General features: G+C 35.9%; 1 protein-coding gene across 5 annotated transcripts in view; it reads right to left on the reverse strand.

The window, feature by feature from the left end:
* CCDC178 (coiled-coil domain containing 178) overlaps nucleotides 1-27,482 on the reverse strand; it is a 436,131-nt gene that overhangs the window by 381,903 nt on the left and 26,746 nt on the right. For 4 of the 5 annotated variants that reach the window (XM_045457578.1, XM_045457575.1, XM_045457577.1 and 1 more), the window contains 2 exons: nucleotides 24,061-24,141; nucleotides 4,711-4,800 (listed from right to left, as the gene is read on the reverse strand). In XM_045457578.1, coding sequence (XP_045313534.1) covers nucleotides 4,711-4,800; nucleotides 24,061-24,118 — 148 coding nt within the window. In that variant the 5' untranslated portion in view covers nucleotides 24,119-24,141. Of the gene's footprint in view, nucleotides 1-4,710; nucleotides 4,801-17,754; nucleotides 18,281-24,060; nucleotides 24,142-27,482 lie in introns of those variants that run through there. The other variant, XM_045457580.1, reaches the window with a different exon arrangement.

The raw sequence follows: 27,482 nt of genomic DNA on the forward strand, positions 1-27,482 counted from the left end.
CTTATAACCTCTCTAAACATCTGCCCAACTTTAACTCCCTTACTCAGAACCAATGCCTAAGAGGTAAGTAAGATCTTCCTGGATCTAAGCTACAGTTGAGGTTTGTTGGCTCTATAACATGAAACTCCCATTTAAAAAAATAGACTGGTTGATTTAATGGGCAAATGAAATAAAATGCAGTGTTCATAAACTGCCAACTCTCTTTGCAGTGAATGTGATCCTTTCATAATTTATTCACCCAACCCGTTCTCCCTTCTCTCCTGCTTTTAATATGTGGTTCCTTTATGTCCATTACCCGAATTACTGTATTGTCCCTTTATCTGAACTCAGCACTCAGGAGAAAACTTATCGAAACACTGATTTGCTTTTCACATTCTGTTATCCCTTTTAACATCTTTTCTTTCCCAGATGTAGAAAAGGTCAGTGTTCTCAAGTTTAGAAATAACTTCTCCTCCTCGGAAAGCCTCTGTGTGATTAACAGAAAGTACCTTTAATTTTTTTTTTTTTAATAGACACAAAGTTCCCTTTAGTTTCTGTTACATACAGGAGGAATCGGGGTATAGGGAACCTTTCTCTGACTTTAGAATTACTTTCTTTTTATTGAACCTTACAATGTAGAAGACATTTATCACTGAATATATAAAACAGTATGCATAGACTCAGAGTTGGAGATGACTAAAGACTGCATCTACTCTAACCACTTTCTTTTTATTTTTTTTATTTTTTTTAACATTTATTTATTATTGAGAGACAGAGAGAGACAGAGCATGAGTATGGGAGGGGCCGAGAGACAGGAAGACACAGAACCTGAAACAGGCTCCAGGCTCTGACTGTCAGCACAGAGCCCAATGCAGGGCTCGAACTCACAAACTGTGAGATCATGACCTGAGCCGAAGTCGGACGCTTAACAGACTGAGCCACCCAGCAACCCCGAACCACTTTTAATATATAAATGGCCCTGTTAAGTGTTCACTTATCACCAGTCCCTTCAGTCTTTTAAAACTTGCAATTTCAGTATATTTAGTTTTGCTTCCCTTAAGTAATCACAGGTCTATTTCTGTGTCTGACTACTTCCTATAGCTATTATCTTATACTAAATCTTGCTTTGACTAGCAATTTTTTCAAATGACCATTCTATACCAACAGTCACAATACCCTCACTTCCTGTTCTCTTCTTTAAATTGCAATTTCTATGCAAATATTAACAGCCTTCTTACATGGCCCTTTCCCTATGAGGAATTCTTGAATCTTTCAGACATTTGGATCTACCTGTATAATTTCTATTTCTTTATTAGAACTTAACACATTGCATTCTAACTGTGTCACATCTATCTGCTTCCCATCTGTCTTCCCATGAAGTTTTGCATTCTTTATGGAGAGAAATTATATTTAGTGGCTTAAAAGCTATTGAATAAATAAATGAAAGAATAAATCACTTTTTGAAAAATGTTATCATGCTGTAACCTGGCTTCTCTTCTCTCTAAGAAATCTTCATACAACAATCCCACCAATCAATATTTCTACTACTATCTGTGAGGGAGTAACTGATATAGATTTAGTCTTCCAAGTATGAAAAAAAAAAAAAAAACCCAAGACAACTATTTTCAGACATTGGAAAATAGGAATTCCAGGCTTTGACTCCTGAGAAAGGAAAATTCATAAGGTTGAGTCCCACAATAATCATGCTCTCTGCCAAGGGACAATTTTTCAATTGCAATATAGAGATCTGGGGGAAGAAAAGAACATGGAAATCCTGTTGAGATAAGGGGCAAAGATTAGTATCATAGGTTGTGGAGACAGAATCTTCAGGGCAGGAAACTGAAAAAGACACAGCCATGCAGAGAAGGACACCCAAAAAATCCATATGAGAGTGCTCTCTGAATCTGTAGATAAGGGCTAGACTGTGTGTGTGTGTGTGTGTGTGTGTGTGTGTGTGTGTGTGTGTAGAGTGAAATTGCCTGAATATTTTTTGCAGAAAACCAAGCATATACCACTTTTTTTAAATGTATATTTATTCATTGTGAGAGAGAGAGGGAAAGAGAGAGACATAGCAGGCAGAGGAAGGACAGAGAGAGAGAGAGGGAGAGAGAGAATCCCAAGCAGGGTCCACACTGTCAGCACAGAGCCCAGTGTGGGGCTCAATCCCATGAACCGTGGGATCATGACCTAAGCAGATATCAAAAATTGGTGCTTATCTGACTGAGCCACAGACATTCCCAAGCATATACCACTTTTAAGTTAATCAAATGATTAACTGAGCTGCCTACTAGAAAAAGAATCAATTCTCTTCAGAAAAAAATAACAGAATCCAGAATCTTCACAATGTACTACACAAATATCCATTATTAAATCATACAAAGAAACAGAAGAATGTGTTTTAAAAGTCTAGAAAAAAAATCAGTAGAAACTGAACCCAAGATAGCCCAGAAGTTGTACATAGCAAAGATTTTAAAGTAAATTATAAATACATTCTAAAAGGTAAAGAAAAAAATATGTTCAAGTAATTAAAGGAAAATCTGGTCTTTACAACTGAACACATATTTAGTATCAACATAAAAATAAAAACTATGAAAAAAAAAAACAAATGGAAATTCTATAACTGAAAAGTATTAAAATTTAAATTAAAAAATATATTGGTTGGACTTAGCAACAAATTGAATATGGTAAGGACTCAGTGAATGTGTACACAAATCGATAGAAAATATCTACTCTAAAGAACAGAAAGGAGAATGAAAAGAACAGAACTGTGGGACAAAAATCAAACAATCTAACGTGAAGTTGAGGTTCTTGAAAAAAAAAAGAAATTTGGAGTGAAAAATATTTGTGGAATAATGGCCACATTATTTCAAAATTTGATGAAAAAACACTGAGTTATACATCTAAGAATCTCAGCAAATCCCAAACAACTAAAATATAAAGAGAACAAACTACATCTGGAAATATCATAGTCAAATTGCTGAAAAACAATAATAAAGAAATAGTCTTTAAAATAGCCAGAAAACATGACTATGAAGGTAATAGGATATGAATAAGAGCTACATTTCTAATAAGAAAAAAATGGAGGCCAGAATATAATAGAAAAATATATTTAAAGTGCAAGCAGGCAGGAGGCAGAAAGGAAAGAAGGAAGGATGGAGAGAGAGAAACATTAAAGAAAAAATAAATTAGACTTCACCAAACAAAACATTCAACTCCTCAAAAAAAAAAAAAAATTACAATAAATGAAAAGACAAGCAAGAGAATGGGAGATAATATGATTGGAAAGTTGGAGCATGATCAGAGAATTACAACTTTCACTCCCGTTCCAGACCTCCAGGAAAGGGAGAGGGGCTGGAGGGAATCAATTGCCAATGGCCAATGATTTAATCAGCCATGCCTAGGTAAAGAAGCCTTCATAAAAACCCAAAAGGAGAGGGATTGGAACGCTTCCAGGCTGGTGAACACATGAAGATTTGAGGAGAGTGCAAACTCAAAGAGGGCACGGAAGATCGGCACCATCTGCCCTACTTTACTCTATACATCTCTTCCACCTGGCTGCTCCTGCGTTATATCCTCTTACAATAAACCCGTAATCCAGTAAGGAAAATGTTTCTCTGAGTTCTGTGGGTCATTCTAGCAAACTCAAGGAGGGGTTCACCGGAACTGCCAGTCTATAGTAGTTGGTCAGAAGCGGGCTTTGGATTGGCCTCTGTGGTGGGGGGAAGGGCAATTTTGTACAACTAAGCTCTTAACCTATGGGATCTGACTCTAGTTCTAGAGAGATGGTGTCAGAATTGAGTTGCCTTTTAGGATCCTAGATGGTGTCCAAGAATTGCTGGTAGTCCGGAAACTCTATACTCACACACTGGAATTGGGTGCAGAACCTTTAATTACTTTGTGCCACCTCTGCTATTACTCTATACAGCCATTCTTTTCTGCTGTGTTGTACTAATTGCTTGACAATTATATTTTACCTGGCCTGCAAGATTATACATTTCAGATAAGGGTATTTTCTGAAATACCTCTATATCCTAATAGCACATGTATATTTCAGTGTCTTGAATTAACTGTTTCATAAACCAATCATTGGTATTTTACAAACTTTGTCCCAAACTGTAACAATAAACCCTAAGTCTGGAGATTAAAACTCTCTTCAACATTTCTACTAGAGAAAAATAGGTAAAGAATCAGAATGCCACCTTATCCCAATTTTATCTTGTCAAACTGAAAATCTCCAGAGCAGCAGTTTATCAAAATCAAGAGTAAACATTTTTTATTAATAGAGAGTTCTCCTACAAAATAATCTGAAGTATGAACCCTCATACATGAAATGTATGCATTTTGTCATCTCTTTCTACCTCTTTCCACATACAATATCAGAAACACCTTCAAGAGCTAATATTTTATGGACTCTGAATTCTGGATTTCACACCACAAAAACATGAGTCTTGCTTCTTTTTCTTCTAAGAATCTTGGCATAAGCAATAAAGAAAATGTTCATTTTAAAAATTAAACATTTCTGAAATTATAAACAATTCTTATAACCAACTGTAATATAATATTATTAATAAAATAGGTAATAATATTGTGTTCTTAATATTATATATCATTATGCTAAATAGTACTGATATTTAGGATGTATTTCTTAATAAAAATATAATATGGACATCACAAACTAGTGAGAAAATATAGCTTACATGGATTATTATATAACTTATTTTTTGTCCTTACCTTCAGTATTTGTCATTTTATTTTCATGAAAAATCTCAATGGCTTCCTTAGGGGCACCAAATAGAACCAAAGCTTGTGATGTGGCATTGTCTTTGAAAAAGAAAACAAAAATTTCAGTGGGCAGTTAATATAAATTTATTTAAATAAGGACAATAATATGTAAAACTATGCTGTAAAAGTGTTATCCTTGCAAAAGCAACTATAGTTCAAATATTAACCAAAACCCACAGAATATATTTGGATGTTTTCTCTGGTACTTCAACTGAGTTAACTCTCACAAGAAGGTATTCCAAATAGCATCCAGCTATTAAAAGCAAACACTGAGAGACTGTTCAGAGTGACATCACCAAAACAATGGAGTAGGAGACCCAGCCTCCATTGTACAACAAAGTTCAACAGTTAGATGGTTATGAACAAACAAAAATAGTTCTGGGAGAGCTCAGGAATCCATTCAACAAACTTTAGCAACACAGTAGAACAAAAAAACAAAAAGACACCTGTGAATAATCTCACAAAAAGGGAAGGAAAACAGCTTCATTTTGACTGCATCATCCCATCCACCAGGCCAACATTGCTTAGCACCAAGAGGGAACACTCCAGCTTGAAATAGTTCCCCTCACTGGGAAATGGAGGACAGGGTAGGAGACCAGCTCCCCTACCCTTCTGGTACACTGTACAAAAGATCTACTTTGGTTTCACCCCACTCAGAGACTGGCAAAGCCAAGACTTATGGAGAGGGTTTCAAACAAGGAAGAAGGGCAGAAGCTACCAATATCAGTATCAATATACAGAAAAAGTGATCACATTTCCCAGTGGCCTGCTCTGCAGAGGACCCCAGCGGGTTTGCTGGAGAAGGTGTCCTAAAATGAAAGAGAGGGTTAAGTGTTTCCTAAACATAAGGTGAGGGAGTTCACCACCACCAGACCTGCCTTACAAGATATTCTGAAAGGAGTTCTGCAAGCTAAAATGAAAAGACTTTAATCAGTAACATGAAAACATTTGAAAAAATAAAATACATTGGTAAAAATAGTTACATAGTCAAATTCAGGATACTCCGATAGTATAGTATAGTGGTATGCTAATTGCTTAACTCAAATATAAAGATTAAAGAAGTATTAAAAATAGCTATAGCAGTAGTAACTTACTAATGGATACACAATTTAAAAAGATGTAAATTGTGACATCAGAAACATAAAAAGGAAGCCATAAAAGGGTAGAGTTTTTGTATGTAATTGAAGTTGTTAATCAACTTAAAATATACTACGATAGCAGGGTGCCTGGGTGGCTCAGTCAGTTAGGTGTCCAACTCTTGGTTTCAGCTCAGGTCATGATCTCATGGTTTTGTGAGTTTGAGCCCCACATCAGGCTCAGTGCTGACAGGGTGGAGCCTGCTTGGGATTCTGTGTCTCCCTCTCTCTGTCCCTCCCCCACTCTCATAGCTATCTCTGTTTCTCTCTCAAAATAAATAAATAAACTTTAAAATATTAAAATATACATATATATATATATACACACATACATATGTATACATATGTATACTACTATACTCTAAAATGTTTTATGTAAGCCTTAAGGTAACCACAAAGCAAAAACCTATAGTAGATACACAAGAGAAAAAGAAGGGAATCAGAGTACACTACTATGGAAAATTATCAATGCATAAAGGAAAACAGCAAGAGAAGAAGAAATGAATAAAATAAGTATAAAATAGGCAGCAATCCGTTTAGGAGAATAGATCTAGGAAACTCAGTGACTCCATCAAACATAGTAATCTCTGTATCATAAGTGTTCCAGAAAAAGAAAGAAAAGGGGTCAGAAAATTTATTTGAGGAAATAATAGCAGAAAACTTCCCTAATCTGGGAAAGGAAACAGATAATCAGATTCAGGAGGCACAGAGAACTCCTGTCAAGATCAACAAAAGCAGACACACACCAAGACAAAATGTAATTAAACTTGCAAAATACAGTGATACAGAAAAAAATCTTAAGAGCAGCAAGACAAAAGTCCTTAACCTCCAAGAGCAAACCCCTAAGGCCAGCAGAACTTTAAATACAAATGTTGCAAGCCAGAAGGGAGTGGCATGATATATTCAACATGCTGAATGGGAAAAATATGCAGCCAAGAATACCCTATCCAGCAAGGCTGTCATTCAGAATACAAGGAGAGATAAAGAGCTTCCCAAACAAACAAAAACTAAAGCAGTTCATGACCACTAAACCAGCCCTGCAAGATATATTAAAGGAGACTCTTTTAGTGGAAAGCAAAGACCAAAAGTACAAAGGAGGAAAGCAAAGGCAGGAATAATGAGTATTTCTGTAAAAAAATCGGTCAAGGAACTCACACACACGCACACAAAGGATATAAAATATGACACCACATACCTAAAACGTGGGGAGGAGAGGAAAAAAGAACGGGTTCAAACTGAAAAGACCATCAACTTCATATAGACCTCTATATGCAAAAAAAGGTTATATAAAAACCTAGGAGCATCTGGGTTACTCAGTAGGTTGAGGGTCCAACTCTTGATTTCAGCTTTGGTCATAATCCTGGGGTCACGGGATTAAGCCTTGCATCAGGCTCTATGCTCACAGCATGGAACCTGGTTGGGATTCTCTCTTCCTCTCTCTCTCTCTCACTCACTCAAAATTATTAAATTAGCTTAGAAAAAAAGAGTAAAGGTTTTTACAAACCCAATGTAACCACATATCCAAAACCAATAATAAAAAGGCAAAGAATAAAGAGAAAGAAATCCAAATAAATCACTAAAGAAAATCACCAAAACGTGAAAGAGAAAAAGAAAAGAAACAGAGTAAATCTTCAAAAACAAAAAACAAGAGTGACAGAATGGCAATAAATACATGTCTATCAATAATTACTTTGAATGTAAATGGAATAAACACTCCAATCAAAAAAAAAGATGAAAAAAATTAGACCCATTTATATTCTGCCTATGAGAGATTCATTTTAGACCTAAAGATATCTGCAGATTGAAAGTTAGATGATGGAGAAACATTTATCATTCAAACGGATGTCACAACAAAGCTGGAGTAGCAATACTTACTTCACCAAAATAGACCTTTAAACAAAGAGACAAAGAAGACACTATATAATACTAAAGGTGACAATCCAACAAGATATAATAATTGTAAATATCTATGCACACAATGCAGAAGCACTCAATTACATAAAACAAGAACCAATATAAAGGAATTAATAATAATACAATAACACTAGGGCACATTAACACTCTACTTACATCAATGGACAGATCATCTCAACAGAAAATCAGCAAGAAAACAATGACTTTGAATGACACACTGGAACACATGGGTTTTAACAGATATATTCAGAACATTCCATCCTAAAACTACAGAATACACATTCAAGTGCACATGGAACATTCTCCAGAAAATATCACATATTAGTTCACAAAACCAGCCTCAATAAATTCAAGAAGACTGAAATAATACTATGCATCTTTTCTGACCACAACAGTATGAAACTAAAAGTCACCCACAAGAAAAAATCTGGGAAGACCATAAATACATGGAGGTTAAAAAACATGCTACTGAACAATGCATACGTCAACCATGAAATAAAAGAAATTAAAAAGTACATGGAAACAAATGAAAATGAAAACACAACAGTCCACAACCATTGAGATGCAGCAAAAGCAGTTCTAAGAGGAAAGTTTATAGCAATACAGGTCTATCCTAAGAAGCAAGTAAAATATATGGTAAACAACCTAATTTTACACCTAAAGGAGCTAGAAAAAGAACAATAAACAAAACTTAAAACCAGAAAATGGAAGAAAATCATGAAGATGAGAGGAAATAAGTAATATAGATACTAAGAAAACAATAGAACAAATCAATGAAACCAGGAGCTGATTCCTTAAAAAAATTAGCAAAAGTGATAAACTTCTAGCCAGACTTAGCAAAAAGAAAAGAAGACTTAAGTAATAAAATCACAAATTAAGGAGGAGAAATAACAACCAACACTATAAAAATATTAGAAATTATAATAAAATATTATGAAAATATGTATACCAACAAATTGGACAACCTAGAAGAAATAGATAAATTCCTAGAAATATATAAACTACCCAAACTGAGACAGGAAGAAAATAGAAAATTTAAACAGACCCATTACCAGCAAAGAAATTGAATCAGTATCAAAAAAACTACCAACAACAAAAGTCCAGGAACAGACAGCTTCACAGGCAAATTCTACCAAACATTTAAAGAACAGCTAATACCTATTCTTAAACTATTATAAACAATAGAAAAGGAAAGAACACTTCTAAATTCATTCTATGAGGCCAGTATTATCCTGATACCAAAACCAGACAAAGATACCACTAAAAAAGTGAACTACATCATATCCCTGATGAATAAAGATGCAAAAATCATCAATAAAATATTAGCAAATGAAATCCAACAATATATTTTTAAACGATTTTTTAAAAATCATTCACCACAATCAAGTGGGATTTATTCCTGCATTGCAAGGGTGGTTCAATATTCTCAAAATCAATCAACCGTGATACATCACATCAATAAGAAAAAGGATAAAAACCACATGATCATTTCAATACATGCAGAAAAAGCATTTGACAAAGTACAGGATCCATTCATGATAAAAGCTCTCAATAAAGTAGGTTTAGAGGAAACATACCTCAACATAAATAAAGGCCACATATGAAAAATCCACAGTGAACATCATCCTCAATGGGGAAAAACTGAGAACTTTTCCCCTAAGGTCAGGAGTAAGACAAAGATGTCCACTATCACCACTTTTATTCAACACAATACTGAAGTCCCAGCCACAGCAATTCAATAAAGTTGCAGGAAAAAATCAAAATGGATGTACAAAATCAATGTACAGATATCTGTTGCATTTCTATACATCAATAATTAAGCAGAAAGAGAATAATTAAGAAAATAATCCCATTTACAATTGCACCAAAAACACAGGCAGTAACTTCTTTGACATCAGCTGTATCAACTTTTTTCTAGATGTTTTTCCCAAGGCAAGTGAAATAAAAGCAAAAACAAACTATTGGGACTACACCAAGACAAAAAGCTTCTGGACAGCAAAGGAAACAATCAACAAAACTAAAAGGCAGCCTAAAGAATGGGAGAAGATATTTGCAAATGACATTTATGAAAAAGGGTTAGCAACCAAAATATATAAAGATCTAATGAAACTCAACACCCAGAAAAGCACATAATCCAGTCAAAATATGGACAGAAGACATGAATAGACATTTCTCCAAAGAAGACACAGATGGCTAACAAATACATGAAAAAACAGACTCATCATCAGGGAAATGCAAATAAAAACTACAATGAGATATCATCTCACACCTGTCAGAACGGCTGAAATCAAAAACACAAGAAACAAGGGTGTTGGTGGGAATGTGGAGAAAAACAAACACTGGTGCACTGTTGGTGGGAATGTAGCTACTGTGGAAAACAGTATACAGTCCAGCAACTGCACTATGGGGAATTTACCCAAAGAATACATAAACAGTGAATTCTGAGGGATACATACACCCCTATGTTTCTAGCAGCCTTAGTCACAATGTCAAGATATGGAAACAGTCCAAGTGTCCATGGATTGATGAATGGATAAAGATGTGACATATATAGGAATACTATTCAGCCACAAAAAATAATGAAATCTTGCATTTGCAATGACATGGATGTGGAGCTAAAAAGTATAATGCTAAGAGAAAGAAGTCAAAGACAAATACCATATAATTTCCCTCATTTGTGGAATTTAAGGAACAAAACAAATAAGCAAAGGGAAAAAGTGAGAGAGAGAGAGAGAGACAGAAGTAAAACCAAGAAACAGACTCTTAATTATAAAGAACAAACCGGTTACCAGAGAAGACAGGGGGATGGGAAATTGGGTTAAATAGGTGATGGAGATTAAGGAGTGCACTTGTCCTGATGATGAGCACCAGCTGATATATGGAATTATCAAATCACCATATTGTATACCTGAAACTAATATAAAATTGTAAATAAAATGAAAATAATGTTATGCTTAAAAATAATAAAAATAAAGCAAACAGTATTTAGCACTTTAAAAAAAATAAATGTTGTTGGGAAAACTAGATATTCACATGCAAATGAATGAAACTAGATCCCTATCTTACACCATTCACAAAAATTAACTTGGAATGGATTAAACACTTAAATGTAACATCTGAAGCCACTAACCTACTAAAAGAAAACATAGGGAAAAAATGCCATGACATATGGATTATTTCAATACGACGCTAATAATCAAAAACAAAACCAACTAAAACTAAAATCAATTAAGATGGATTACATGAAGCTAAAAAGCTTCTGAATAGCAAAAGAAACAATCAACATAACGAAAAGGCAACCTACAGAATGACAGAAAATATTTGCAAAACATCTCTCTGGCAAATCATTAATATCCAAAATATATAAGGAACTCACACAACTCAATAGCACAAAAACAAATAATCCAATTTTAAAACGGCAAAGGGCCTGAGTAGACATTTTTCCAAAGAAGACATACAAATGGACAAGGACATGACAATGTATTCAACATCACTAATCATCAGGGAAATACAAATCAAAACCACCACGAGATATCACCTCATACCTGTTTCAATGGTTATTTTCAAAAAGACAAAAGGTATCAAATGTAAAGATGAGGGAAATCCTCATGCGCTGCTGGTGTAAATATAAATTTTTATAGCTATTTCAGAAAACAATCCCAAGGTTCCTCAAGAAATGAAAAACAAAACTTCCATGTGATGTAGCAATTCCATTTCTGGGTATATATCTAAGGGAAATGAAATTACTATCTCAAATTTCAGCACCCTCATGTTCACTGCAGCATTATCAACTGTACAGATATATGTACAAACACACACACACACACACACACACACATAAACACAATGGGATTTTGTTCCACCATAAAAAAGAAAATCCTGTCATCTGAAACTACATGAATGGACCTAAAGGACATTATGCTGAGTGAAATAAGACAGAGGAAAAAAAAATCCTATGATCTCACTTACATTTAGTACCTAAAAAGCCAAATTCCTAGAAGCAGAGCATAGAACGGTGTTTGCCAGGGGCTGGAAAGTGGGGAGAATGAGATGTTGAGTCAAAGGGAACAAACTTCCAGTTATAAGAAGAATAAGTTTTGGGGATAAAATATACAGCATGGTGATTTTAGAGAACTAAGTTGCAATGAGAGATTCTAAATGTTCTTTCCATAACAATAACAAAGGATGTGTTCAATTATCTTACTGCAGTAATAAGCATCTCACAATATATACCTGTATCAAATAATTACATAGTACATGATACACTTATACAATGTTATATGCCAATTCTATCTCAGTACAGCTGGAAATAAAATTAAAAGCAAACAGCAAACAGATACATATATGATGGTATAGAAACTACTTTAAGGTACACTATTCAGTGAAGAACAGTAGGACAAAAATTTGTAGGTAAGTTTTGTCATCACTTTTGTTTTCTAAAGAGATGTACAGGTTGATAGGTATTTGTCAATTCATATAAAATGTACATGTCAAGAAACAATTAGACTGGTTAACTTTGGAAAGAGGGAATGTAGAGACAAAGGAGAAGTTTTGTATTTTATTTTACAAACTCTGAAATGTTTAAAAATTCTCAAAGGTAAGAGGATATTATTTGACAGTTTCTTATAAAGTTAAAACTGTCTACTCTATAATGTAGCAACACCAGTTCTAAACTTTAACCCATGATAAATGAAAGTGTAGGTCCACAAAAATATTATCCAAGATTATTTGTGATGATAGTTTTACTCCTAAGAGCAGAAATTGGAAACAACCTAAGTGTCCATCACTAGAAAATTACATTTCAAAAAATACAGTGTAGTCATGCAGCAGTATAATGCTAAGTAGGAAAAAGAAAAGATGAACTAATACACAAAATAACATCAGTGAAACTCAAAAGTACATTGAACAAAAATAATCAAAGACAACAAAATGGGTATTTTATATTTCCATTATTATGAGATTCAAACAAAAAAAAAAAAAACAAAGCTAAACTATTGTGATATCAAAATAGTGGTTGCCTATGGTTGGTGAGAAACTTTTTTTTTTTTTTTTTACCCAGAAAAGGTCAGTGGTTCTACATTTGTCACGTATACATTTATCAAAATACATTAAATTATAAATTGAAGCTTGAGCATTTCACTATACATAAATTATGAAATAGAAAATACAATGTTTACTCTAGTGGCATTAAAATATTTTGATAGACGGGGACGCCTGGGTGGCTCAGTCGGTTGAACGTCCGACTTAGGCTCAGGTCATGATCTCGCAGTCTGTGGGTTCGAGCGTTGGACTCTGTGCTGACAGCTCAGAGCCTGGAGCCTGCTTGGGATTCTGTGTCTCCCTCTCTCTCTGCCCCTCCCCCACTCATGCTCTGTCTCTCTCTCTCTCTGTCAAAAATAAATATTTAAAAAAATTTTTTTTTTAATATTTTGATAGAGGAACACCTGGGTGGCTCAGTCGGTTAAGTGTCCGACTTTGGCTCAGGTCATGATCTCACGGTTCGTGAGTTCAAGCCCCATGTCAGGCTCTGTGCTGACAGCTCAGAGCCTGGAGCCTGTGTCAGATTCTGTGTCTCCCTCTCTCTCTGCCCCTCCCCTGCTCACGCTCTGTCTCTCTCTGTCTCAAAAATAAATAAACATTAAAAAAAATTTTTTTTAAATATTTTGATAGATTGGGGTGCCCAGGTGGCTGAGTCGTTTAAGTATCTGACTTCGGCTCAGGTCGTGATCGGCTCACGTTCATGGGTTCGAGCCCCATGCCGAGTTCTGTGCTGACAGTTCATAGCCTGGAGCCTGGAGCCTGCTTTGGATTCTGTATCTCCCTCTCTGCCCCTTCCCCACTCGCTCTCTGCTGTGTGTGTGTGTTTCTCTCTCTTTCTCAAAAATAAACATTTAAAAAACTTAAAAAAATATTTTGATATATTTTACAGATATAAATAAATATAAGATTTAAATATGTGGAGAATATCTTATGCTAATATTTAATAACCATTACAAAGATATTTATATCCTAAAACCCCATTACAGAATAAAATGAGACAAAAAAGTAAATTCATAATAAAAATATGCAAAACAAAAGAAATGAAGGTTGTAAAAGTAAAAATATGATAGAAGATACTGCCAGTCAAATAACTATAATAATATATATAAATTTATCCAAAAAGAGTAACCAAATAAAAATTATACATAACTGTAAATAAAATAAACACTTTTTTGGTTTTTTACTGAGAAAGTTTTTGTGATAAAATTATAAAGGAATATTTCTGCACAGTACCACATATGATGACTTTAAGACAAAAATTATTACTAGAGATAAAGGACACTTCATAATGGGAAGGGGGTCAATCCCGTAAGAAGCTGTAATAATTATAAACATATACAATCTTAAAACAGCTTCAAATTGAAGTAAAAGCTGACATAACTGAAGGGGAAAAAAAGACAATTCAACAACATTAGTGGAAGTGTTTAACTGCCCAATGTAAATAATGGATGGGGGTGCCTGGGTGGCTCAGTCTGTTGAGCGACTGACTCATAGGATTGAACCCCATGTCAGCCTCACTCTGAGAATGCAGCCTGCTTAGGATTCTCTCTCTTTCTCTCTCTCTGTCTCTCTCTCCCACTGCTCCTCTCCCCTGCTCATGCTCTCCCTCTCTAAAAAAAATAAATAATAAATAAACAATAAATAATGAATAAATAATAATGGATGAAACATCTAGAAAGAAGAAAGACAAGTAAAGAGTAGTTTTGAAAACACCATAAACCACTTAGACCTAAGAACAACTAATAGAATATTCCATCAAGAGTAGAAAACACATTTTTCTCAAGTACACACTGAACATTCTCCATAATAGACCACATATTATGCCCTAAATAGGATTCAATACACTTAAATAAGTGTTGAAATCACACAAAGTATCTTCTTTGACTACAATGCTAAAAACAGAAATCAGTGACCAAAGGAAATTTGGGAAATTTTCAAATACGTGAACTTTAAACACAATCCTAAATAAATAATGGATCAAGAAAGGAATCACAAGGGAAACCAGAAAATACTTTGAGATGAATAAAAACAAAAAGACAACACAACTAAACATATATGAAGTTTAGTGATATCAAGGATCAGAGGGAACTAGGTAGCCGTGTATGCCTACATGAAGAAAATTAGAACTTGAATCAATAGCCTTATATCTTATCTAGGAAGACACAACTAAATCCAAGGAGAAGGGAAAAAAATTAGGAGATAAATCCCCACAAAATATGAGGAAACTAAATACAATAGTATATAAAAAGGATTATACACCACATCCAAGAGAGATTTGTCCCAGAAATGTTTCAATATATGAAAATCAATGAATGTAATACACCATATTAACAGAATAAAGGGAAGAAACCACACAAGCATTTCAATAGATGGAGAAAAAATATTTGACAAAATTTAATCCCATTTATGGTAAAAAACACAGAAACAAAATAGGAATAGAGAGAAACTTCTTCAACAGAATAAAGAATGTTTGTGAAAAATTCCCTAGGGTCAGAAAAAAGACAAGCATATCCACACTTTGCCATTTCCACTCAATATTGTTCCAGAGATTCTAGCCATAGCAGTTGGGGCAGGGAAAAAGGAAAGAGAAAGAAAGAAAGGAAAGAAAGAAAGAAAGGAAAGAAAGAAAGAAAGGAAAGAAAGAAAGAAAAGAAAGAAAGAAAGAGAGAGAGAAAGAAAGAAAGAGAAAGAAAGAAAAATAAAGAGGAAAGAAAGAAAGAAAGAGGAAGGAAGAAAGGAAGAAAGGAAGGAAGAAAGGAAGAAAGAACGATCATCAAAAAGAATAAAATATTAAAATATTTGGGAATAAAACTAACAGAAATGCAAGACTTCTTCAACTAAAATCTACAAAACATTGTTGAAAAAAACAATTAACGCCTAAGTAAATACAAAGATATCCTGTATTAGTATTCTAGAAGACATGATCTGATTAAGATACCAAAACCCTTACAACTGATCCACAGATTCAATGCAATTCTTATCAAATTCCAATGGCCTTTTTTTTCCCCCAGAAAATATCAAACTGATCCTAAGAACTCAGATGGAAATGCAAGGGACTCAGATTACCCAAAATAATTTCTAAAAAGAACAGTGTTGGAGAAATCACACTTCTAGTTTTAAAAATTACTACAAAGCTATAATACACAGTGTGGTACTGGCATAAGAATGGACAGGTAGATCAGTGGAGTAGAACTGAAATTCCTGAAATAAACCCATATTTATGGTCTGTTGATTTTTACAAAGGTGCCAAGACTATTCTATGAAAAAAAAGTCTTTTTTTTTCAACAGATGGTACTAGGGCAACTGGAGATACAAACATAAAAGAATAAATTTTGACTCCAATCATATATATATATATATGTATATATATATATACACATATATATATATATATATATAAATTAACTCAAAAATCATCACAGACTTAAATGCAAAAGCTAATACTATAAAACTCTTGGAAGAAAACAGAGGTGTAAATATTTGTGACCTCAGATTAGGCAATAGTTTCTTTGATGTGACATCAAAGGAACAAGCAATTTTAAACATTATTTAAATATTACACCAATCAGATTCATACAGTAATGTTTTCTTTTTTCTTTTTTTTTTTTTTTTTTTTTTGCTTCAAAAGACATTGTCAAGAATATGCAAATACAACCCCTGCCATGGGCGAAAACATTTGCAAATCATATATCTGATAAAGATCCAGTTTCTGAAATATATAAAGAATTCTTACAACTCAAAGATAAAAAGACAACCCAATTTAAAAACGGCAAAAGATTTAAACAGACATTACTCCAAAGATAAACAAATGGCCAGTAAGCACATTTATTTTTTTTTTTTTTTAATTTTTTTTTTCAATGTTTATTTATTTTTGGGACAGAGAGAGACAGAGCATGAACGGGGTAGGGGCAGAGAGAGAGGGAGACACAGAATCGGAAACAGGCTCCAGGCTCTGAGCCATCAGCCCAGAGCCTGACGCGGGGCTCGAACTCCCGGACCGCGAGATCGTGACCTGGCTGAAGTCGGACGCCTAACCGACTGCGCCACCCAGGCGCCCCAGTAAGCACATTTAAAGATCATCCCATGATCAGTCATCAGAGAAATGCAAATCAAAACCACAATGAGGGTACCTGGGTGGTTCAGTCCCTTAAGTCTCTAATTTAGGCTCAGGTCATGATCTCAGGGTTTCTGGATTTGAGTCCAGCTCTGTGCTGACAGCTCAGAGCCTGGAGCCTTCTTCGGATACTGTGTCTCCCCCTCTCTCTCTCTGTCCCTCCCCTACTCATGACCTGTCTGTTAAAAATGAATTAACCATAAAAAAAAAAAGTAAAAAAACTCACGAGATGTCAATTCACACCCGCTAAAGATGGCTATAATAGTTAAAAAAGCAAACAAACAAAAACCCAAAAAGGAAAAGCAGAATATAACAAGCCCTGACAAGGGTATGGAAAAACTGGAATCCTCATATACTGTTATTTGGAATGCAAAATTTGCAGCTGCTATGGAAAAAAAAAATTATCAATTACTCAGAAAGTTAAACATCAAGTTACCAAATGACCCAGCAATTCCAGACTTAAGTGTATACCCAGCAGAAATAAAAACATACGTCCCCATAAAAACTTGCATTCAAATATTCATAAGAACATTATTCCTAATAGCCCCAAAGTGGAAACAATACCCATCTACTGATGAATGTATAAACAATACGTGGAATATTCATACAATTATTAACAGTATCCAGCCATAAAACGGACCCATGACAAAATTCTCGTTTAAAAGAAGGCAGATACACGAAGTCAACTATTTTACAAATTCATATGGAATGTCCAGAAGGGTGTCCCATCCGGCCTCCCCAACCCCTACCGGCCAAATAAGGTCTGGGCTGTGAGGGCACTTCTGTCACCTTTGAAATCTTGAGAGAAATACTGAAGAAAAAGGGCGTCAGGGCTTATGCTGAGCGACGGCACCGAGTGAGCCCCACAAGGCCGTCAGGCGGCGCCTCACCGTTCGGGAACAGTCTATAGGTACCCGGAGGGGAACGCGAACGCTGGGGGCTGCAGTAGATCAAAGACGGAGCGCGGGTGCTGCTGAGAGGTCCGCCCACAATTTGTCCAGGGAATTGTCCAGGGCTGGGACGCCTCCGTGCAGGCCTTTGCGCTTGCGCGTCTCCACCACGACCTGGCTGGCCGGCTGCTGTGGTCCAAGGGCTCCTAGGGCAGGATCTGCCAGTGGCCAAACAAGCAGTGGGGGAAGGCCTGGTCGCCCTGTGGGACCTCAGGTCGGCGCTGAAGCCAAAGGACTCCTTGAGGAGCCGTGGGCCTTCAGCATAAACAGGGATTTGCCGGCCACCTGCGACTCGACGCGGCCCTCCTTCCTAGGGAGGACGTTGTAGATGGCGCCAACCACTTCTTCCGGCCCCTGGAGCTCCCTCCACAGGGTGGGCGGGCTCCCTGAGCTGGGGCTGGTACTGAGCAGTCCGCGGTTAAAGGCGGTGCCACGTGGTGGGGTGGGGGCGGGGTCTGAATGGCTTCCCTGCGCGACATCACGTCGCAGACGTCAAGGCTCAGGCCTCGCAGTCTCCTGGCCCGGCGGCCTGGCTGGAAACCGGCCACCAAGCTGTCCTTGATTTTGTTGAGGTACCGTACAGTCCTGGTGTTGTCGTTGAAGGTATTGAGTCCGGGGCCAGCAGGCTCAAAGTGATAGGAGAAGATAGGATTCAGCAGGCAGAGAGGGAACGATTAGAACCTGAGGTCCCTGGGTGTGGAGAGACATATTTTAGAACAATACTGAAGAGTGTCGGACCGGGCAAACCCCCTCCGGCGTAAGATTCCTCTTAAGAATGTGACAGACGCCACCTCCTCCCCTTCGGGTTTCCCTCAGGAATTTGACAAAAAAACCTAACTAGAAATAAGTAGTAGACCACAAAGGGTATGGCCCACAATGACATGGCCATGGGCCACCCCTCACACAATGGAACTGAGCCAATCAGGAAGGGACCACCCAGCACCTAGAGAGCTAGGGAGCCTAGGGTAGGACCCGGGAGGGAGCGAGGGGGAGGGCAAGGGAAGGCTGCCCAGAACCTTACAAAACAAGGACCCTTGCTTGTAGTCCCGGGCATTCACTTTCAAATGTACCCCTTTGTAAAGAGAGCTAGCTTCACACTATTCTTCGCCTCTGATCTTATACTCGAGTAAACTTTTGCGTGCTTCTTTTGTGTTCACCTCTTCACCCTTCGAAGCTGGGAGAAAACGAACCCCGGGTATTGAGGTAAAAAATCCTGCAACGAGAGCACCGGATCTTTTGGGTCTAGGCCAGGTCCCACAGGTACTCTTCGGCCAGACAGCGGCCTGCCGCTTCAGTTCCTGGCAGGTCCACATCTAGCGATGGCCGGTGTCCTCTGCCAGGTGGTCTGCGAGGGGCTGCACCTTCATGGGCTGCATTTTGTGCTTGTTTGGGGATTTGAACAGGCAGAGCCCTTTCGACTCCCCGTCGGATTTCTTGAGAGGGATGCAGGTGCGGTCCTCTTCCAGGTTCTTCAGGCAGGTCTCCAGGTGCAGCTCATTGGCCCCTGCGATGATGGGCACCCAGGATGCACTGCTTAATGATTCACTGCTCCACGGGGTCTGACTTGGCCAGCTGCTTCAGCCCCTTCACCAGCTTGGGTAGGTCGGCATGGTTCTTGGCCTCCATTGCAAAGGTGATGACAGTCCTTACGCTGAACTTCATCACCTGCATGTTGTGGGTGTGCTCCCAGATGCTGATGGTACCCGTCTTCGCCAGGAATTAGTTCACACCAGACCCCTGATATTCCCACCAAGGCGCGTAGGCTTGTGGTTGCCAGGGCGGGGCTGAGGGGGAATGGGGAGTGGCTGCTAATGATATAGGGCTTCTTTGGGAGGTTATGAAAGTATTATAGAATTAAGTAATGATGATGGTTATACAACCTTGTGATTATACTAAAAACACTGAACTGTACACTTTGAAGAGGTGAATTTTCTGGTATGTGAATACAAAAAAATCTTTAAAGTTAAACATTACCCAGAACAGCACTTAGTAAACTGCATGCTGAGTAAATCTCTCCTTCAAATAAATTGGATTTCATAATCAAATCCTTTTTATCGTATATATGATATCTCAAGAGAAATGTGTAACTTTAAATAGTTATATTAGAAAAGAAAAAGGGTCTAAAAACCAGTGATCTAAGTATCCAAATTAAGAATATGTGGAAAAACAAAGTAGAAGGAAAATAAGGGGTAATAATTAATAAAATAGAAAATAGACCACCGCCAATGGAAAAAAAAAAACCTAGAGATAATTTAAAAGATCAGAAATTAGCACTTTGAAAAGTTTAGCACAAATGGACACATCTGGCAAAATTGATCAAGACAAACCAGAAGAAAGAGAAGAAACAAGTGCAATATTATGAATATAAATAAGAACTGCATGTAGAAAGATATAAAAGTAAAAAAATATTAGCTATGTGGTCTCAGTATACTTAAAATTTAACCAAATGAACAAAATTTTAAAAGAAATATAACTTGCCAATAGTGAATTAAGAATAAACAGAAAGTCCAAATAATCCTATTGCCAATAAATAATTTATATCAATAGTGTCTCTCTGAAAATTAACACATAAATTTAACTAAACATTCAAGAAAAAATAATTAAAATATTTTATTTTTCAGAGAACAGAAAATGAAGAAACATTCCCCCAATTCAGTTGTGAAGTTATAAATACCTTGCTAACAAAATTAGATTAAAATAAGGTAAGTAAAAAATTCCATCATGTTTAATGATGAAACATTAAAAGTCTCATTTTAAAAATCAGGAACAAGAAGATAAATGTGCATATTTTTATTGCTTCATTTAACAGGGTTCTAAAGGATCTAGTCTAAGCAATAGGGGAGGGAAAGTGGTAAAATTATAATGGGAGGAAAGTAAAAACCAAACCTCATTTTCAGATGATCAAACTGATATTAGTGAATTAATAAAATAAAGTAATATAAGATGAAATGTATTAAGACTATATATGTATTGTATTAGCATGTTGACATATAATAATATAAAGCTAAATGTGATTTGAGAGAGGTGAGAGGGCTCAGGGTTCTATTTCTTAATGTGGGTTATGATTGCATGGATATTCTATCAGTATTCTTCATACTTTAATATATATTTTTACATATATGAAATATTTACCATTTCAACAAATAAGACACTAATCTGTTAAAAAATAGTACAGCCTCTGCCTGTTACATTGAAAAAATACATTATGAAATATAATAAACAGAAAAACTAATGCAGTATCAGTATCATAATTCAAATATATGATACTGCTGTGAAATTCAGTTTTATATTTAGTGAAAATATTACCTAACAGGCAAAACATTACAGGTAGTAAGTTTGTAGAAAGGTATTGTTAAATGTAATAGAAATTATTCCAGAGCTAACCATTTGTAAGCATGAGTCACCTGAAAATACTGTTGGTCAGCATGTTTTAAGATATGGCTGTGAGTCTATAGACCAATTTGGAAGAGCTTAATAATGTATTTTATTATTTATATCAGCTAAGAGAAAAGAATAATCATCCAATTCTGTATGTTTATTTATAATACAATAAGAATTTTTATATGGCCACAATAGTTTCATGATGATTGACGCAACATAAGGAAAGGATTTGTTTTTGATGTTAAGAAAAGTACCATGTTGAATATCATCTGGTAGAAGTTAATAAATAAGACCTCACACTGTGTTCTTGTGATGTTAATGACAAAGTTAATGACAAACATTTTCAAAGGTTGGTACATAATTAGGTTCAGTACATCATCCAGCAAAGATTGCTTTGGGCTTAAAAGTTTGAAATCTGCCAAGACATAGTAATAAACACTGCAAGTCTGATAAATTTCCATAGTTTGAACATGGACATCTCAATGCTTTGCTTGATGAGCTGAATGTTCTCTGTAGTGGTTGGTTGGTTTACACAGAGGATGGGAAGCTTGATGATGGTATGATGCCAAAGAGATAGAAATTAATTTTAACTGATAATCAATATTTATGCCAACATTCCAAATATTGGTTCTAATGTGATTTAAATACAAATATTGTAAACTTACCCAAAGCAAATACCAAGCAAATACCAAAAGACAATTTATTAACCATATTATTTTCCAAAGAGTTAGCCAGCCAGACATATTCCATTCCATATGCACATACAGAACTAATCTATATCATAAAACACTCATATTCCATTAAATAATGTGGAATGTGATTATATTCATGTATATCTCTCCATCACATAGACTAAATACAAATGGTCTGCCTTTTTAAATATGATTAACTTTCTCCTGATGTACCACACAAAGGAGTTTTTGCTTGCAAACCAGCATAGACTGGTCAGTTTCTGCTGCAATACAAAACAAATAGACCTTGTGAGGTCATTCAAAGGGAAACCATCAGCTTAGCCCTCAAAAGTGTTGGAACAAACTACTAGTTTTTAATTAACATTGTAATCAATCCAAAAAGTTTGAAAAGTTTTTGTCAAGTATTTAAACAAGAGATATGTGCAAGTATGATTTGAGTATCTTCTTTCCAAATTTTGTCCTTGGGAAAGTTGTTTTAAGTGCATAACCTGGTTCATATTGCTAATCTGAAACTGAAATCACTTTCCAGAAATCAAAAATTTTTGCATGTTTTTTTTTCAATTGAAATTGCATGTTTTTTTTTCAATTAATATTGGTAGCGTGAATAAAGAGCTAAAAACCAAGGTTATTGAAATATTGTGAAAGTGAATATAGTAACAAGTACTAAAATCCTACCCAAGATTGGTAATCCTCCATGAAATCTATTGTGCAATATTCTCAACCATGTTTGGAATTACTATATGATTGCTTTCTTTTGTAATCCCTAATAAGATTGTGGCAGCTGGATTGCAATAGTAGTCCCAATAAGTTTTCCTCCTAGTGTTTTCACCTTCCTTTCCACTGTAACTTTGGAGCATCCGTCATCAAAAGAATGACTTTAACCGCTTGTCCCTTGACTCTGGGCTGGTCCTATGACTTGCTTTGGCCAATAAAATACATCAAATGATAATTGCCAGTTCTGAGCCTTGGCCTGAAAAGGCCTTGTGAGCTTCTATTCTTCCTCTCAAGCCTTGAGATCAAAGCTGCCGGATGAATATGAGAGACAACATAGTACAGCCAAGGCTATAGGCCTATGAAAGATCAAACCCCATATAAATGACATCATTGCTTAGTTGACCTATGGCTTAGTGCAGATGTATGAGTGAGCCATCCTGAACCCACCTGAAATTAATAGAACCACTCAGCACACTTATGCACAAGTGAACTAAAATGAATATTTATGATGTATGCACCTGCATTTTTTGGTTGGTTTTTATGTAGCATCAGTGCAACAATGGATAACTTGACTGTCAATGGACTACAAAGTATTCAAGGCAAAATTCTATACCAAGGATTGGCAAACTTATTCTGTAAAGGACCAGATAGTAAAAATTTTAGGTTTTGTAGGCCACATGCATTCTCTGTTGCATATTCCTCTTTGTTCTTTTTTCTTTTCTTTTCTTTTTAACAACACTTTACAAATATAAAACCATTTTTAGCATTTGGGCTGTAGAAAAGGGCTGCTGTCCAGATTTGGCCCATCAGCTGTACTGTGCTGACCTCTGTCCTATATGATGCAAAGACATATTACTAACACAATGCAGAATAAAAGATGTTGGGGCTCAGAATGCAAAGTAATATAATAAAAGCTAATACAATTTTAAAAATACAAGTACCAAGTATTTTTCATTTTTAATTTTGTGTTTGTCTTCAATGGGTGCTGGTAAAATTTTAATAACCAGCTGTTATTAACCAGCCAATTTCAAGCAATCAGAGGAGTAGCGCTGAGATATATGCAACTGGTTCACATGAGCCAGTAAGAGCTGGCTCTGTTGTACTACCTATATGTTGTATTGCCTATACTTTTGTTCAATAGTAAATATAAAAGAAATCGATTATAATCCAGATAGTGGGTTTTCCTTAAACTGATTTACTCCTTTCATTCACCTCACCTTCCTGATCCCAGTAAGGTTTGATTGTGTGACCCTTTGTCCTGGAGAAGACTACTATCTTTGCAGCTGCCTTCTATGATTGACTTAATTGCATTTACCTATGACCTAGTTTCAAAGAAAATCATTTAATGATAAACTTACTTTTCTTGGCTTGATCACCTCCAATGAAAGAACAGGAAATTGTCTTGTTTTCAGGCATGGTTATTTACAGTATTTTGAAACCTAATTAGAAAGAAAAATCTTTACATATCATGAATCAAAAGTAGCATATATTTAATTTCACTAAAAGTTGTAAATTTAAGAACTAATAATAGGTTTCAGAATAGGTTTCTAATACTTGATATAGATAAATAAAAATCAATACTAAATTATGTTAAAAATGTAAGGAAATGCAACAATATGCTCTTCTTCCTTTGAGAACTATTATGATCCTATTTGGGAACACCAAAGATAAAAATCCTCATTAAAAAGGGATCTTTGATCCTCTGCTTTGCAGATAGCTTTGAAACAGACAACAGTCGGCCTGCCGACTAGATTTTTTTTTAGCATTTTCACTGTAACTGTGGAACCTATGATGCTTCATTTCCTATGATAAAGTTAAACTTTACTATCATCTCTCCTTTCCATCCATTCCTTTTTTAAACATTTTGTTATGGATAAAATCAAATACATACAAAGGTAAAGAGAAAGTTTAATGGATCTGTATGTGTCCTTCAACCAATTTCAACTAGCAGCCCATATGAATTCTATATACCTACCTACCAACCTGTCTAACCTACCTACCCTTGGTCAAACTTAAGCAAATCTCAAGTATAGTATTGCATTTGTAAACATTTCAAGAATTTTTTAAACATAGCAATAATACCAATAATATAATTAAGACAGCTAACAATATGGTCTTAATATCGCTAAACATGTAGTCAGTATTTACATTTCTTTCATTGTCTTATTTTTTCTCCTGTTTTTAAAGTTTTTGGAGTAATAACACAAGCATAACATTAAACTGAAATGTCTTTTAATTCTCTTCATAAGTTCTCCTTTTAATTCTCTTTATGATGTTTCTTTCCTCTATAATTTATCAATATGGAAATCAAATATTTTGTCCTATAGAGTTTTCATATTACTGACAACATCCCTGTTCTTTTTTTTTTTTATATGAAATTTATTGTCAAATTGGTTTCAACACCCAGTGCTCATCCCAAAAGGTGCCCTCCTCAATACCCATCACCCACCCTCTCCTCCCTCCCACCCCCCATCAACCCTCAGTTTGTTCTCAGTTTTTAACAGTCTCTTATGCTTTGGCTCTCTCCCACTCTAACCTCTTTTTTTTTTTTCTTTTTTCCTCCCCCTCCCCCATGGGTTCCTGTTAAGTTTCTCAGGATCCACATAAGAGTGAAACCATATGGTATCTGTCTTTCTCTGTATGGCTTATTTCACTTAGCATCATACTCTCCAGTTCCATCCACGTTGCTACAAAAGTCCATATTTCATTTTTTCTCATTGCCACGTAGTATTCCATTGTGTATATAAACCACAATTTCTTTATCCATTCATCAGTTGATGGACATTTAGGCTCTTTCCATAATTTGGCTATTGTTGAGAGTGCTGCTATGAACATTGGGGTACAAGTGCCCCTATGCATCAGTACTCCTGTATCCCTTGGATAAATTCCTAGCAGTGCTATTGCTGGGTCATAGGGTAGGTCTATTTTTAATTTTCTGAGGAACCTCCACACTGTTTTCCAGAGCGGCTGCACCAATTTGCATTCCCACCAACAGTGCAAGAGGGTTCCCGTTTCTCCACATCCTCTCCAGCATCTATAGTCTCCTGATTTGTTCATTTTGGCCACTCTGACTGGCGTGAGGTGATACCTGAGTGTGCTTTTGATTTGTATTTCCCTGATAAGGAGCGACGCTGAACATCTTTTCATGTGCCTGTTGGCCATCCGGATGTCTTCTTTCGAGAAGTGTCTATTCATGTTTTCTGCCCATTTCTTCACTGGGTTATTTGTTTTTCGGGTGTGGAGTTTGGTGAGCTCTTTATAGATTTTGGATACTAGCCCTTTGTCCGATATGTCATTTGCAAATATCTTTTCCCATTCCGTTGGTTGCCTTTTAGTTTTGTTGGTTGTTTCCTTTGCTGTGCAGAAGCTTTTTATCTTCATAAGGTCCCAGTAATTCACTTTTGCTTTTAATTCCCTTGCCTTTGGGGATGTGTCGAGTAAGAGATTGCTACGGCTGAGGTCAGAGAGGTCTTTTCCTGCTTTCTCCTCTAAGGTTTTGATGGTTTCCTGTCTCACATTCAGGTCCTTTATCCATTTCGAGTTTATTTTTGTGAATGGTGTGAGAAAGTGGTCTAGTTTCAACCTTCTGCATGTTGCTGTCCAGTTCTCCCAGCACCATTTGTTAAAGAGGCTGTCTTTTTTCCATTGGATGTTCTTTCCTGCTTTGTCAAAGATGAGTTGGCCATACGTTTGTGGGTCTAGTTCTGGGGTTTCTATTCTATTCCATTGGTCTATGTGTCTGTTTTTGTGCCAATACCATGCTGTCTTGATGATGACAGCTTTGTAGTAGAGGCTAAAGTCTGGGATTGTGATGCCTCCTGCTTTGGTCTTCTTCTTCAAAATTCCTTTGGCTATTCGGGGCCTTTTGTGGTTCCATATGAATTTTAGGATTGCTTGTTCTAGTTTCGAGAAGAATGCTGGTGCAATTTTGATTGGGATTGCATTGAATGTGTAGATAGCTTTGGGTAGTATTGACATTTTGACAATATTTATTCTTCCAATCCATGAGCAGGGAATGTCTTTCCATTTCTTTAAATCTTCTTCAATTACCTTCATAAGCTTTCTATAGTTTTCAGCATACAGATCCTTTACATCTTTGGTTAGATTTATTCCTAGGTATTTTATGCTTCTTGGTGCAATTGTGAATGGGATCAGTTTCTTTATTTGTCTTTCTGTTGCTTCGTTGTTAGTGTATAAGAATGCAACTGATTTCTGTACATTGATTTTGTATCCTGCAACTTTGCTGAATTCATGTATCAATTCTAGCAGACTTTTGGTGGAGTCTATCAGATTTTCCATGTATAATATCATGTCATCTGCAAAAAGCGAAAGCTTGATTTCATCTTTGCCAATTTTGATGCCTTTGATTTCCTTGTGTTGTCTGATTGCTGATGCTAGAACTTCCAGCACTATGTTAAACAACAGCGGTGAGAGTGGGCATCCCTGTCACAACATCCCTGTTCTATACTAAGTTACTCAACTGTAATTCCTATAAGTCAGTATTTATTAGAAATTTAAATTACTGAATGAAAAGACAGTAATTCTGTAACATAGAACTAATCACTACCTCTTTTAATTTGTAGACCTAAAACATCATTGAGTTTAGAGATTAGAAATTAACTAGTTCAATTTTTTTTTTTTTTTACTAATAAGGAAATTGGCAAATTGGTACTAAAATTGGTAAATTCATTCAATGTAAAAAGACAGCTTAGGAAAGAGTGCTCTGAAAGAAAACCCTGAATTCCAAGTCTTGTGCCCCTTTGAATAAGCCAATCTATTG

The sequence above is a fragment of the Leopardus geoffroyi genome, chromosome D3 (assembly GCF_018350155.1).
Source record: "Leopardus geoffroyi isolate Oge1 chromosome D3, O.geoffroyi_Oge1_pat1.0, whole genome shotgun sequence".
Classification (NCBI taxonomy): Eukaryota; Metazoa; Chordata; class Mammalia; order Carnivora; family Felidae; genus Leopardus; species Leopardus geoffroyi.